Source organism: Centropristis striata, chromosome 16, assembly GCF_030273125.1.
Source record: "Centropristis striata isolate RG_2023a ecotype Rhode Island chromosome 16, C.striata_1.0, whole genome shotgun sequence".
In the NCBI taxonomy this organism is placed as follows: domain Eukaryota; kingdom Metazoa; phylum Chordata; class Actinopteri; order Perciformes; family Serranidae; genus Centropristis; species Centropristis striata.
Window position 1 is genome coordinate 3,509,628 of NC_081532.1, and position 13,884 is coordinate 3,523,511.

Here is a 13,884-nt window from a genome sequence, read left to right on the forward strand (position 1 = left end):
CTGGCTGGAGGTTCGAAATCAAATTCGAGCGCGCAAGGCAGTCTGGGTATACCCAGGCTACAAAAAAGACACAAAATTATTTAAAAAAGACACAATTTTGCCCAAAAAGACACAAAATGACTAAACAAAGACACAAAATTACCAAAAAAGACACAACATTATTTAGAAAATACACAAAATTACTAAAAAAAGACACAAAATTGTTTTAAAAAGACACAAAATGACCCAAAAAAGACACAAAATTAACAAAAAAAAGTAATTAAAGGGACCTTCCACAAACAACACGGTAAAGTGCCATTCATATAAAACTCACATTAAACTTTCATATCATGGTGGGGGCCACAAAATATCGTCACAAGGGCCGCAATTGGCCCGCGGGCCGCGAGTTTGAGACCCCTGATCTAGATAGTGATTAAGTAAAAACGTTACTGCACTGCATTGCTATTAGAACCTTTTACAGCAATGCAAAACCAGAGGGCAGTAACTACATTTTTTGGGTCAAAGGTCAAATAAACCTTCATGATTTTTTAACAGAAAAATGACATCATCAATACATAAGAAATGAGAAATAAGTGTCATATCACTTACCTACCTATAACCCATTTTGCTGGCCAGTTAAAAAACGTTAAAAAAAAAACTTTAAAGCAGTTTTTCTCAGCTTTACTCTTTGCGTAGTTACTGCAGTTAGACTTTGTAGGGCTGAATAGTCATGCAAAAATAATAATTATTTGCTATTTTAAAGTGTATTAAAGGCAGAAACGATGACCTACCGTGACCGGAGGTGGAATTGGGGGAGGGCCTGGAAAGGTGTAGTTGCTGTTGAGAGCAGTCCTAAAAAATGGGTTTGTCTGATGAAGAAATCATCAAAAACACATAAATACACAAAAAATATAAAAACAACATGCTATGTGTAGTTTTTTGATAACTTATTGGACTCAGTTACCTCAGTGGGACACTTCAGATCGATGCCAGCTGAGAAGTCTTGGGTAAAAGTCTTGTTGCCGACTGGCTCTAACTAAAGATGGTGAAAGTTTGTTTTGGATCATTAACAGAGAAAATAATACAAATGTATGAAATGTTCTCTAATAAAGCCAATAAATCCTACCATGTTGTTCCAAAGAGCCTGAGCCATGAGAGTGTGAGCTCTCTGGCTGAGATGGAAACAATCAGGTGAAAAGAAGGAGCGGTCGGGCCGACCATCCTTTTAAAAAGAGGAAACAGGAGGGAAGAAATTAGAAATATATGTATACTAGAATAGATTAACCCTTTGATGCACAACATGGTCTAAAGTGACCCGACTAAGTTTTTATATTCTATATCTTTGCAATTAATTAATTAATTTCATCGTTCAGTATTGCAGGTTTTCCTCAAATAACTTGTTTTTGATCATCATACATCCTAATTTTTTGTTTTCATTTCTTACCTTTTAAATAAAAACTTTTTTTTTAATCACTACACTTCTAATGCATAAGGTCATTTTTGACCCATGTTGTGCATTAGAATGTGTTTATATGTTGTCACCAGTTTAAAACCTGACAAAGTAGACACAAATATTAACTATCCTATTTTGTTAAATTGGTGTTTTTCCAATGGAAATTTGGTCTCAAATGTTAAAATATGTGATTTTTTTAATGTAATCTGGTGGTTCTAACAACTCTTTTAAAGTTAAACCTTCAAAATAAGACAAAATAAGACAAACATAGTTACACATATACTCAAATGCACAAGTATAATACAAAAACTAAATATACTGTTGTAATAATACATTTTAAAAAAAGATATTCAAACACACAACATTATTAAATAACATGGGAAATGAATGCAGGTCATTTATGACCCATGTTGTGCATTAGAAGGTGTTTATATGTTGTGCATTAAAGGGTTAAAAAAAAGGTATATCTAATGTTTGCGGTGTGTTCTCACCTCTAGTCTGGGAAGGAAAACCTCCCTGAGAAAAGGCTGCAGCACCACAGTGAAGTTGTCGTGTTTGTCATAGCGCCCAGAGTCAACCAGCTCTCTCATAGAGTGCTGCAAGAAAACACAGAAAACACAAGTTTAAACAACAAGATGACAAAATACTTCACTATGGAGGATGTCCAGAGCTTGGCCGATACGAAGGACCACATTCCTGGGTGAGAAAAAATCTGTGGAAGCACAAAAGATCCACTACTGTTGGTGATTAAATAATATTTTTGAGACAGAAAGTCATCTTGTGGCCCGGGTTCGAATCCCACTCTTTCCCGCATGTCTTCCCCTCTGTCTCCATCAATAAAGCCCAAAAATGGCCAAAAATATCTTTAAAAAAAGAAAGTCATCTTGTCAAGCTAATATTTGCTGGTTCCAGCTCTGCAAATGTTAAGATTTGCTGTTTTTTTGCTGACTGATTTTCAATTTTTTTTAGTATTCTCTGCCATTTTTTGACAAGACAAATGATAATAATTGTTAGCTCTGTTTATGAACAGGAAAGATTCCTTATGGTTGGGTCTTGAATCCCTATCTTGCTTTCCCAGATGGCTTAACTAGATCAGTTAAATGATCTCAAGAACAACATAATTGTTTATAATACATAATGGTTTGGCGAGATGTGAAGAAATATCTGAATATTCTCCCTGTCATCTCCCTGTTGTTCGTTCATTCATTTATTTATTCCTTATCCTTAACCCTTTATCAGGCAAAGAACTATATTTGGTAACTTCAGGTAATATTTCGAGAAAAAAGTTGCAAATTAACTAGATTAAAGTGGCAAATCTACAAGAGAAAAAGTCGCAGATTTAAGAGATTTAAAGTGGCGAATCTGCGAGAAAAAAGTGGGAGAATTTTTTTAAATCCCAGATTCACCACTTTAAATCTCATAAATCTATGCATTTTTTTCTTGCAGATTTGCCACTTTAAACTCGTAAACTTCTTCTCAAAATATTATTTTTGTATGTTTTTTTTACACATTCTGGCTGTATGTAATATCCTCCAATATTCTCTAGGGTTGAAATTTGGAATTTGCAAGTATTTCAATGAGTGTCCTATTAAGGGTTAACCGATTATCCGCACTCGGGGGGCTGGAGCCAATCCCAGCTGACATTGAGCTGACAGGTTACCAGACACATAGAGACAATCACGCTCTCATTCACTCCTACGGGCAATTAAGAGTCACCAATTAAACCTAGGTGCATGTTTTTGGACTGTGGGAGGAGTCGAACCAGCGACCCTCTTGCTGTGAGGCGAGAGTGCTAACCACTTCACCACTCTGTCTAACGTATATCTCTTTGAAATGGTGGGTTAACCTATTCAAGTTAATGTGAGTCAATGGCAGAAAAAACAGTTCTTGATTCTGGTGAATTTGCAGCAACAGAAAGGTGTTGTACCTGATAGGCTTTATTGAAGTCAGTGACCTTCTGCAGCTCAGAGGATCCATCTCTAGGCTTCAGTATACAGGGACAAACTAATCTGAAACAGAAACATCAAGCTGGTAAATAATGAATTAGTAAGTTTTTTTGTCTTACACAACTAAAAAAAGCATTCCTTACTTTACAAACCAGGTGGGACAGCCCAGACTGTTATCTTTGTGCAGATCCCTCAGTGGAACAATGTGTAACAGCTCTATCAGGTTGACAATAGCACGAGGCACCTGGAGGATACAAAACAGAAAGTTCATGGGCTGACTGTACCTTAGATTATGACTTTGAAATGTCTAACAAATACAGGAATGTTCTATGTTTGAAGATGAAACATGGAGGACCTCACTATGGAGGATGTCCAGAGCTTGGCGGATACGGAGGACCACATTCCTGGGAGAGAAAAATATCTGTGGAAGTAAAAAGATCCACAGCATGAAATGGAACCTGTGCATATATAAGGCACTATTTTGGTGATTACATAATTTTAATATTTTGAGTCAGTAAGTCGTTTTATCAAGCAAACATTTGCTGGTTCCAACTTTACAAATGTTAAGATTTTCTGGTTTCCTTAGTTGTTCATAATGATCTTGGACTGATGGTCATTTTTCTGTATTTTCCGACATTTTTTGACAAGACAAACTATCTTAATTGTTAGCTACTGCCATGAAAACTCTTAAAAACGGTTTACAATTCATTGAAATATCATTTTCCTTGACATACAGGACGGTGCAAAAGTTTTAGGCAGATGTGAAAAAATACTGTAAAATAAGAATGCTTTCAAAATATAGAAATGTTAATAGTTTATTTTAATCACTTAACATAATGCTAATGGAGTGAACAGAAGAAAAATCTAAACCAAATCAATATTTGGTGTGACCATCCTTTGCTTTCAAACCAGCATCAATTCTTCTAGCCATTTATTCACATCTGCCTTGACTTTTGCACAGTACAGTATATTTAAATATGACAATGAAATCCTTTGGACATCTGGACAGAAGACAAGATATTTAATGTTCAGACTGGGAAACTTTTATTTTTGTAGATATATGTATATTCCTTGTAAATCTGATGTATTCTATTTATATTCCCAGTTTAGAAACTTTTTGGGTTGTATGAAGAAGATAAGATATTAACCAATATTGTTTAAAATGTCAACAGATTCTAAATCTACATTTTTGCATGACATCACATGGAAAGAAGCAAAAAATAATAAAGTAATTATACAAAATATAAGTGATTTATATTAAATGTTTATTAAAGAAGTACTCACGCTGTCTGTACAGAAGTCACAGATATCGTTGCCTCCAATAAACATGGTGATCACTTTCCAGTCATTGTGGAAATCAATGCGCTGTTAAAAAGATAAGAAGTTCATGGTGTGTTGATTTTGGTCATTGTGAACATAAAACTGAGACAAAGGTTACATTAGTGCATATCCGCATGTGTTTCTGCTGAAGTTTACAACAACCTTACCGAATCATTTTTCATTTTGTCCACAAGGATGCGAACCTGTTCCACCATGTCGCTGAAAACAAAAAGGTTGGATTGTCAAATTCTTTATCTGGTCTTCCATAGGTTTTATTTATTTATTTTTAAGATTTAAAGTGTAAGTCAAAGTAAAAAAAAAGGTAATGCTAATGTGATTACTGACCCACTCTTGGCTCCTGCTACAGCCTGATTGAGGAAGGCTTGAGAAGAGTCCTGGTTCCCGATTCCCTCTGAGAAGCCGGTCAGGTTGGCGTTAAACTCCCTCAGGATGTCTGCAGACCACAAACAAAAGGAAGATCAGCACACTTAAATGGTAACTGATACACAAAATTGGGCACTTTCTGTATTTTGCAGTAGTTAATATCATATATTTTGTTTCAAACAAACAGCAAGAATCCTAAAAATAAACAGTTGATTCAGGTCACTATCTGACCACTAATGAGCTCTGCTGAACAGTGAGTTTTATAATGATGAGGTGATAAGACACCACAATTATAGACGTTATCAAGCACAATGCTGATATAATGGATGTCTGATATTTGATTAGATAAACCTTAATTAAGTGTGTCTGTGGGTTTAATTTAAGGCAATGCTATTACAATTTTAAAATGAGGTAATCAAGGACTCTCTGCCTAGTTCACTGACAACTCATGCAAGTCTCTATGACAAACAGTTCATAAGTTAGGAAAAGGTGGTTAATCAAAAAGGGCAGGACTTTATGAAATATTGTTATGTAGAACTGTTCAGTGATGAACCATCATCATGCATGACAAGTTTGAGGCAGATTGGACAATGTATGGTCAAGTTATAAGGTCTCGTGTTTTATGCCAAAACGCCATATTTTGCCGCCATGCCACGCCCACATAGTGTGACAGTCTGCAAAGCTTTTCATAACTTTTGATGTCAAAGGCCTTTTGATGGTACTGAACAAGTCCGAAGTCGATAGGATTAAATCTGTAGGAGGAGTTTGTTAAAGTATACGGTATGGAAATGGCGAAAATCGTCTAAAACGCCATTTTCGATCCAAGATGGCAGACTTCCTGTTCGTTTTTGGGTATGGGTTCTTGAGACTTTTTGATGCGTCTTCCCCTGATACATGTATGTACCAAATTTCGTGTCTCTACGACAAACCTGTTTTGGGGGCTCAATTCTAGGGGGTGCTAGTAGGTAATTTAGCCACGCCCATTTCTGAAACCAATTAAATCCGTACATTTCCGATGGGATTGAATTTTGTCCCAAGTTTGGTGAGTTTTGGAATATGATAAAGCCCTCAAAAAAGCAATTAATTTGCCGCTAATAATAATAAACGGACTAATTTCACTGTTGGTACTCGGGCCTAATAAAGAAATTAGAGACCAACATACTTGGTAGAGTGGTCACATTTGTGATGTCTTCATCACCACCAATGCTGAAAATTAAAGAAACAGCAACAAGTTAGTTTTAAATGCAGCTTATAAAGTTGCCAAATGAACTGTTAGAATTTTCCCACGCTATCAAAATTTGAACAAAGGTGCACTTTTTCTTATCTTACCTCCATGACAGTCCTCTGTACTCATTAATCACTAACAGAAGGTTGTCTGTCTTTGCTCCAACACCATTGGCTGCCTGCAGAAAAACACATCAAGTTGAGATGTGAGACCATCCTGTGGTTCATCCCTTCGTTTTTGCACAATTGCTCCCTGTCTTTACATCTGTCATCCTTTCCTTTACATGTTCTGTATATCTGGTTGTTACCCATATTCATGCCTACAGGGATAAGTATGTTTTTAGTGCAAAAAAGACGTAAGAGAAGGGAAACTCACCGTCAGAGAGTCGCCGACTGCTGCCACCACCTTGATATCTCCAGGTCTTAATTCATGAACTACACAGAGAATTAAATAGTTGTATTTAACCATATTTCCCAGAATACTTTAAAAGAATAAGAGCTTAAAAATTATATTTTACCTGAAGTGGGTGTAGTGGGAGATGGATTGCGGTCGGTGCAAGGTATCTCAGTGCCCATCACCTGCAGACATACAATACAGTCAGATTAGTTTAAAGGGGCGACTTGTAATTCTTGGCCAAATGCTCAAAAAAAGGGGGGTCTGTTTTTCACCATGAATAAGAATTACATGTTTTACTGATTGCAGCTAAAACGCTGTTCAAGACCGTGAAAACAAATCTGTGCAAAAAAAAACTTTAGTTACAAGCCTTGTTGCATTTAAGAAAGACCAAAAGTTAAAAAGAATTTCGCACAGATTTTATCTGCCCCCCGAGGGATTTAGAGACTCTGGAGGTGACGTATGGTTTTCGATCGTCGCAACGAATTAAACACGGGAGACACAACTGTGGCCGCCGTCGCTAACTGTGCACAAAGTCAGCAGCTGATCATAAACAAAGTGATGGTGAATTAACCGGCATCGCTAACTGTGCACATAGTGTCCGGTGCTTGTTGTAAACAAACAGAGATCGCTAAGTGAACACCTCCCAACGAGCCGCGAAGAAAAAGGGGTAGAAGGGGAGAAAAAAGCCCCTGCTCTTCGACAGGGATGAAAAAAGTCCTGACAAAAGTCTTCTTAACGAGCCGCCACGCGGCTCGAGTCAAAGGCGCAGAGTCCTCCTGCAGCAGTCTCTCCCAGCTGCAGAGCCGGAGGGGATGTTAACCCCTTAGCGTCCAGTCTGCAAATTGCTACTCTGTACCAGTACAGTATGTATGTGCTAACAGGCTAACAGTTAGCTCTGTAGCAGTACAGTGTGTATGTGCTAACAGGCTAACAGTTAGCTCTGTAGCAGTACAGTGTGTGTGTGCTAACATGCTAACAGTTAGCTCTGTAGCAGTACAGTGTGTATGTGCTGCTGCTGCAGGAGGTGTTCACTTAGTGATCTCTGTTTGTTTACAACAAGCACCGGACACTAAAAACTGTTCCTACTGTTTGTTTAAAAGTAGTGCAATAAAAATACAGATGTTTTCCCTAACATGATGATAATCGTGATTAATAATCGTGATTACAATATTGATCAAAATAATCATGATTATCATTTTGGCCATAATGGTGCAGCCCTAATTCTGTCCATGTGTTACACATTGCACCTTTAACTGTATGAGCTGTCTCCACTGTAGATCTAAAGTTGAGATGAAAGACTTACAGGATCTGTTATTGACGAGGCTTTGCTGTAACCTTTGACCTCTCTGTCAGAGGGGGAATTATTCTGCGTCCGCAGGAACGGTCGATCCTGGTATGAGAGTGGAAAAGAAGTTGCAGTTTAACCAGAGTTGGTTGATTATGTCATGATTATATACTGAGCATGGCTGCAACACATTACATTACTTTGTGAAGCATTATGAAGTGTCACAGGATGGCGTGGCTCACCTGGGTAGGGCAGGGAAAAGTTATGAGCCCTGTGTCCATGACCTCTTCCTGGCCTTCTGATGGCTGCAGCTGGAGGAGGAAAAGTCCTGATTGGTTTATATTTTAGGTTCAGGTGGAGCCATTCTGTGCAGCCAATAACCACGCAGCATCAAACTGCACAATGATTACACAATTCTTCATATCTGTATATCGATTTCTAGCTGGAGAAAGTCATCCTGTCAGATAATCTCATCAAGTTAATCTTTACATCTCTTATCTAATTTCTTACCAGAGTTATAAACATTTACAGTAATCACTGTTCCATCTTAGTTTGGCTTTGACAGATTATGATGACTCTTCACTGTTGGCTCATTTTTACAACAGGGTCAATTCCAGTGTCAACACACAGACACACAGAGATATATGATGAAGGTTTTTAACATGTTGTTCAATCAGTACATTGTACATCTACTTATTTAGGATTTTGATCTAAAAGAACTCACCATGTTTGTCCAAAGCTGAACCGCTAGTTGGTCCGACCACGTGTTCTCCTATAAAGAAACAAACAATATATATAAAGTAGTTATACATTAGCCACTTTAAGGGTCTTAAAACATCGTTACAGGAAGGAAGCCTGAATAATTTACAGGTTATAGTTACTTTATTGTTGATCATAACCAGTGGTGTAATGTATCTTATTGCATTCACTCATGTACTCTACTTATCATTTTAAGGCACTTATTTATATTTTACTTAAGAAAGTGTTTTTTATGTTACTTTATACTTCTACTTCGCTATATTTTAGAGGCAAATATTGTACTTTTTTATTTCACTACATTTATCTGATAGCTTCAGTTATTGATTTATTTTCTAATTAATGTTTTTGCAAGTAAAAAACAAGAAGAGGTTGAGAAATACATACACTACAATACTTACAATAAATACAAACAATTAATTGACAGAAATGTAATTTAATAATGTAAGTAATTTCTCTAAAATGCTCTAGCCTAACAAATGTGAAGACTTGCTGCTTTTCTTTTAAAAATAATATTAATACTTGTAATGTTTGTTGGTTGGTTGGACAAAACAGACATTGGTCCTTTTTGGGTAATTATGATGACATTTGTCACTATTTTCACTATTTTTACAAAACAAACAATCAGTTGATTAATGGAGAAAATAATCAGCAGATAATCCATAATCAAATAAATCATTAGTTAATAGAAAATAGCTCAGCCTAAAACCACAACAACAGTAAAATCACATTACTCTAATACATTACTGCAGGTGTAATACAGTCACAGGGGATGTTTTTCTGTTTTGAGTACTTTAACTTCAGTGAATGATCTGAATACTTCCTCCTCTGCTGTTTATAGCTCTACGTCTGTAAATAGCTTTTCTTTACTCACAGAATCTGATAAATGTTCGAGGACAACTGGTGCAGACTGCAACACAGCAGTGAAGTCTGATCTTTCACTGTTCCACTTTGGGTTTTCCAAGACAAGACTTAGGGAGTCCTGAAAAAAGGAAAAAGGATATCTGTCCAGTAAGCAGCTAAATATATAATTTTATATATATATTTTTTGCATGTATTTTACCTGCAGCGTTTTCAGAAGAGTTGCTTTATGTAGTCGCTGGTTTATGTTTTCATCTCTCGAACACTCACACCTGAGAGGAAATAAACAAGCACATCACTTAGCCATGCATTTTACAATAAATATGATCACAATGATGTAGAAAAAATACATGTGTTAAGAAAAATTATTTTGGAACAATGAGTTTAGATGTGAGCATGAAAGCTATTCTAATAAAGTCCACTTACTTACTTTTTTTGGCTGAAAGATCTAGATCACAAACCAGTGGTGGAATGTAACTAAGTACATTTACTCAAGTACTCTACTTAAGTATAATTTGGAGGTACTTGTACTTTACTTGAGTATTTCCATTTTATGTAACTTTATACTTCTACTTTACTACATTTAGAGGCAAATATTAGACTTTTTACTCCACTACATTTACCTGAAGATTAAGATTAATTACTTTATTAAAAACACAATGGGGAAATTCAACCTCTGCATTTAACCCATCCTTTTTTAAACACACTTTAGTTAGTTTAGTTACTTTTACAGGTCAAGATTTAACATAAAAAACATACAACATTATTACACATTTTTATTAATTAAACCACATAAAAGTATATTAAGAAGTTAAAATTAGCTCTACCTTAACAACAGTAAATTAAAGCTTACATAAATGCATCAAAAATAATAATACAATAAGATATTTCCATGCTGCATAGCGAATACTTTTACTTCTGATACTTTAAGTACATTTTGATGCTGATACTTTTGTACTTTTACTTAAGTAAGTTTTGAATGCAGGACTTTTACTTGTAGTGAAGTAGATCTGCAGTGTGGTATTAGTACTTTTACTTAAGTAAAGGATTATTATATCACAATAAATGATTAAATGTAGTTTAAACAAGGTATTTTGCTTGATTTTTAACCCTAAAATTCAAAACACTCACTTGTCCTGCTGAGGATTTGTGCTCCAGACTGTAACGTGAACTAAAGTGCGATGCAACTGTAAACATACACACAGAAATATCAGTTTTATCCATTTTATATTTTAACGGCAAAACTGTGTTCAACAAAAAGTACAGTACCTTTTTCTGCAACAGCTGCAGAGCTGCTTCCACTTCTTCCACAGCAACTTTAACTTCTGAAGCAACCTGAAGACACAATAACACACTCTTCACACCCTTTACTAAATCATACGTATGATATATCAAACATGATGTAGTTGTGGTGATGAATCTTACATGTGATGAACAGGCACACATAGAATCTACTGGAACAAACAGCAGCACAAGCTTCCAATCTTTCACCTGCAAAAATACAAGAAAGAGTAAACAGCAAAAAGTAAATGTGTGAAAAGCCTTTCTACCTTTTCACTAACAGCCAGTGGTGGAAGAAGTATTAAGATACCTTACTTAAATAAAAGTACTAATACCACACTTTGAAATAACTCCAGTACACGTAAAAGTCCTGCATTCAACGTATACCAGCATCAAAATGTACTTAAAGTGTAAAAAGTAAAAGTATTCCCTATGCAGAATGGTCACTCTCATATTGTTTTATATATTCCAAATACATTATTAGATTATTAATATTGAAATTGAAATAAATGACTTCTACCTTGCCAAAATGATCAATGAATTTAATGAGTACTTTTATTTTGTATGTATGTGCACTTCAATATTTCTATTTCTGTATTTATTTATTTTTAAATTCTACTTTTGTATTAATTAATTTTTATATTATTTACCCTTCTATTTTTGTATTTATTTATTTTTAAACTATATTTTTGTGTTTATTTTCTTATTTTTTTCTTTCAATTTTTCATATTTTATTTATTTATTTTTTGTAGACATATTCATGTTAAATTTCAACTTGAAAAGTAACTAAAGGTGTCGGCTAAATGTAGTGGAGTAAAAAGTCATATATTTCACTCAAAATGGTCAAAATGTAGTGAAGTAGAAGTATAAAGTTACACAGAATGGAAATACTCAAGTAAAGTACAAGTGCATCCAAATTGTACTGAAGTACAGTACATGAGTAAAAGTACTTAGTTACATTCCACCACTGCTAACAGCTAACTGTTATATTACTCTTACATTTTTATCTTTTCTTTCACTGCCATGAAATTATATTTGATTAAAGTTGATAAATGAGCAGTCATTTGGACAAGCTACTGCCAGTTAGCTTAGCTTAGCTTAGCTTAGCTTAGCATAGGCTACTGAAACAAGGAAAACAGCTCGCCTGGCTCTTTCCAAAGGCAAAACACCTGTTAACAGCAACTTAACCTGTTTTATTTAAGTGTGAAGGTCCTGTTTTATGGGAGTCACCTGATGTGAAAGGGAGAGAGACAGTTCCTCAGCTTCCTCCAACAAGCTTCTGCAACACACACAGTCACATATAAGAAACCTGCAGCAATATCCTCATACAGCAGGGGTAGGCAAGCTAGGGAAATTCAAAACTAGACTTGAAGTTGGCAAAATGTATAGGTTAAGGCTTTTTAACATTTTCTCAAGCTATGATGCACATTTAAATTGATTTATATGTTTAAAAAATGCTTTATTGCCTAGCCGCAGGTTGTCTACCCCTGTTATACAGCATTCATTTTTGTGAATGTGTGTGTGTGTGTGTGTTACCTGGGCTGCACTAAGGGGTGATCCACATGTTGAGCCGTCACCTCAGGGTTAAACATGGACAGCAACTCTATTCAACATATATACACAGAATTTAGATAGATAGATAGATATATAGATAGATAGATAGATAGATAGATACTTGACTATACAAGATATACAATAGATAATATACTATCCATAAACTATAATATGATACCTTCAGCATTCTGAATTTTGATTTTCTTTAATTATGTTCTCAGACATCTTAGCTTTAGTTTTAGTTTCACACTATAATCCTGCTCTGTCACTTAAAACCAGACACGTTATTATCTCACCATCTAGCTATAAGCATTCAAAGCTTACAGAGTTCAGTTCAAGGTTGTAGTCAGGAGCATGTTGCCACAGGAAATATCAGATAGAGAGCAGACTTTGTAGAAAAGCTCTGAGAACAGTTGTCAGGTTTATCTGTTATGATAAGACCGTGGGCCATAAACACAGGTTGTTGACCTTCATTTCACATGAAAGTACTGAAAACTGGCAACATGAATGGATGCTTTCATCTGCTTCATTCTTCACAACAGCAGGCAGCACATAATGTCACTGTCTGACTTTATTATAAGGAATTATACATACTGCAAATGTTTCAATATTTTAGCAAAGGTTTTAATGTAAATTCAGATTTATCATAGTTTAATTATTTATAGGTGAAGTTATTATTAATGTCTGTATAGTGTATGTTCAATATCAATCAATCAGTCTATCTATCTATCTATCTATCTATCTATCTATCTATCTATCTATCTATCTATCTATCTATCTATCTATCTATCTATCTATCTAGAATAAAGTAGGAATTATGTCAAACCTAACACCAAAATCTAGATATTTTTAGATGATATAAGTCTTTTCTTTCTACTTGATTGTACACACCATAAAGGTGAGAAAGGTGTGTGAGTTTATAGACTTACCAACAACTTTGTTGACCACTCTGAATGCTTCATCCCTAATGAAGAAGGGAGAAATGTTATCAGAGTGAGAAAGGGTTGATAAAGGTTTACTGAAGTAGAGTATTGATTGTATTTGTGTCTGTCTACCTGTGTGTGAGTGGAAGCCCCAAGACATAAACAGCTGAGATATCATCAGGTCTGAGGTTATGAACTGACGGAGAGGAAAGGAGAGCCATGGTACAACATGAGATAACATGTTTTTGTCTTTTTTTAGATGAATAATTTTGTCTAAACATAGTAATAATTCACCTGAGGAGGATGGGGATGAGGCTGCAGGTATTGGTGAGCAGAGTATTGGCATGTAACTTTCTGTCTGTAGCCCAAAAAAAACAGTTAATCAGACTCTCATTGATGCATTATCAGAGTATCAGAACAGTTTATAAAGTACGTTATTTATATATATATCTATATATAGATATATAGATATATATATTACTGCCATACTGTACCTTGTCTGATGATAGTTCATTTTCTCG

At 35.4% G+C, this 13,884-nt stretch overlaps 1 protein-coding gene across 1 annotated transcript in view; it reads right to left on the reverse strand.

Moving 5' to 3' along the window:
- Positions 1–13,884, reverse strand: part of plb1 (phospholipase B1) — a 29,912-nt gene extending 16,028 nt beyond the window's left edge. Inside the window, exons 1-28 of the mRNA XM_059352675.1 lie at positions 13,858–13,884; positions 13,658–13,721; positions 13,496–13,559; positions 13,370–13,404; positions 12,423–12,489; positions 12,117–12,165; positions 11,031–11,096; positions 10,875–10,940; positions 10,737–10,792; positions 9,808–9,877; positions 9,619–9,726; positions 8,713–8,760; positions 8,231–8,299; positions 8,007–8,093; positions 6,825–6,885; positions 6,683–6,741; positions 6,412–6,485; positions 6,245–6,288; positions 5,044–5,152; positions 4,866–4,917; positions 4,663–4,743; positions 3,734–3,799; positions 3,522–3,622; positions 3,360–3,441; positions 1,924–2,028; positions 1,106–1,201; positions 944–1,015; positions 771–848 (exon numbers count right to left, since the gene is read on the reverse strand). Coding sequence (XP_059208658.1) covers positions 771–848; positions 944–1,015; positions 1,106–1,201; positions 1,924–2,028; positions 3,360–3,441; positions 3,522–3,622; positions 3,734–3,799; positions 4,663–4,743; positions 4,866–4,917; positions 5,044–5,152; positions 6,245–6,288; positions 6,412–6,485; positions 6,683–6,741; positions 6,825–6,885; positions 8,007–8,093; positions 8,231–8,299; positions 8,713–8,760; positions 9,619–9,726; positions 9,808–9,877; positions 10,737–10,792; positions 10,875–10,940; positions 11,031–11,096; positions 12,117–12,165; positions 12,423–12,489; positions 13,370–13,404; positions 13,496–13,559; positions 13,658–13,709 — 1,917 coding nt within the window. The 5' untranslated portion in view covers positions 13,710–13,721; positions 13,858–13,884. The remainder of the gene's footprint in view (positions 1–770; positions 849–943; positions 1,016–1,105; positions 1,202–1,923; positions 2,029–3,359; positions 3,442–3,521; positions 3,623–3,733; positions 3,800–4,662; positions 4,744–4,865; positions 4,918–5,043; positions 5,153–6,244; positions 6,289–6,411; positions 6,486–6,682; positions 6,742–6,824; positions 6,886–8,006; positions 8,094–8,230; positions 8,300–8,712; positions 8,761–9,618; positions 9,727–9,807; positions 9,878–10,736; positions 10,793–10,874; positions 10,941–11,030; positions 11,097–12,116; positions 12,166–12,422; positions 12,490–13,369; positions 13,405–13,495; positions 13,560–13,657; positions 13,722–13,857) is intronic.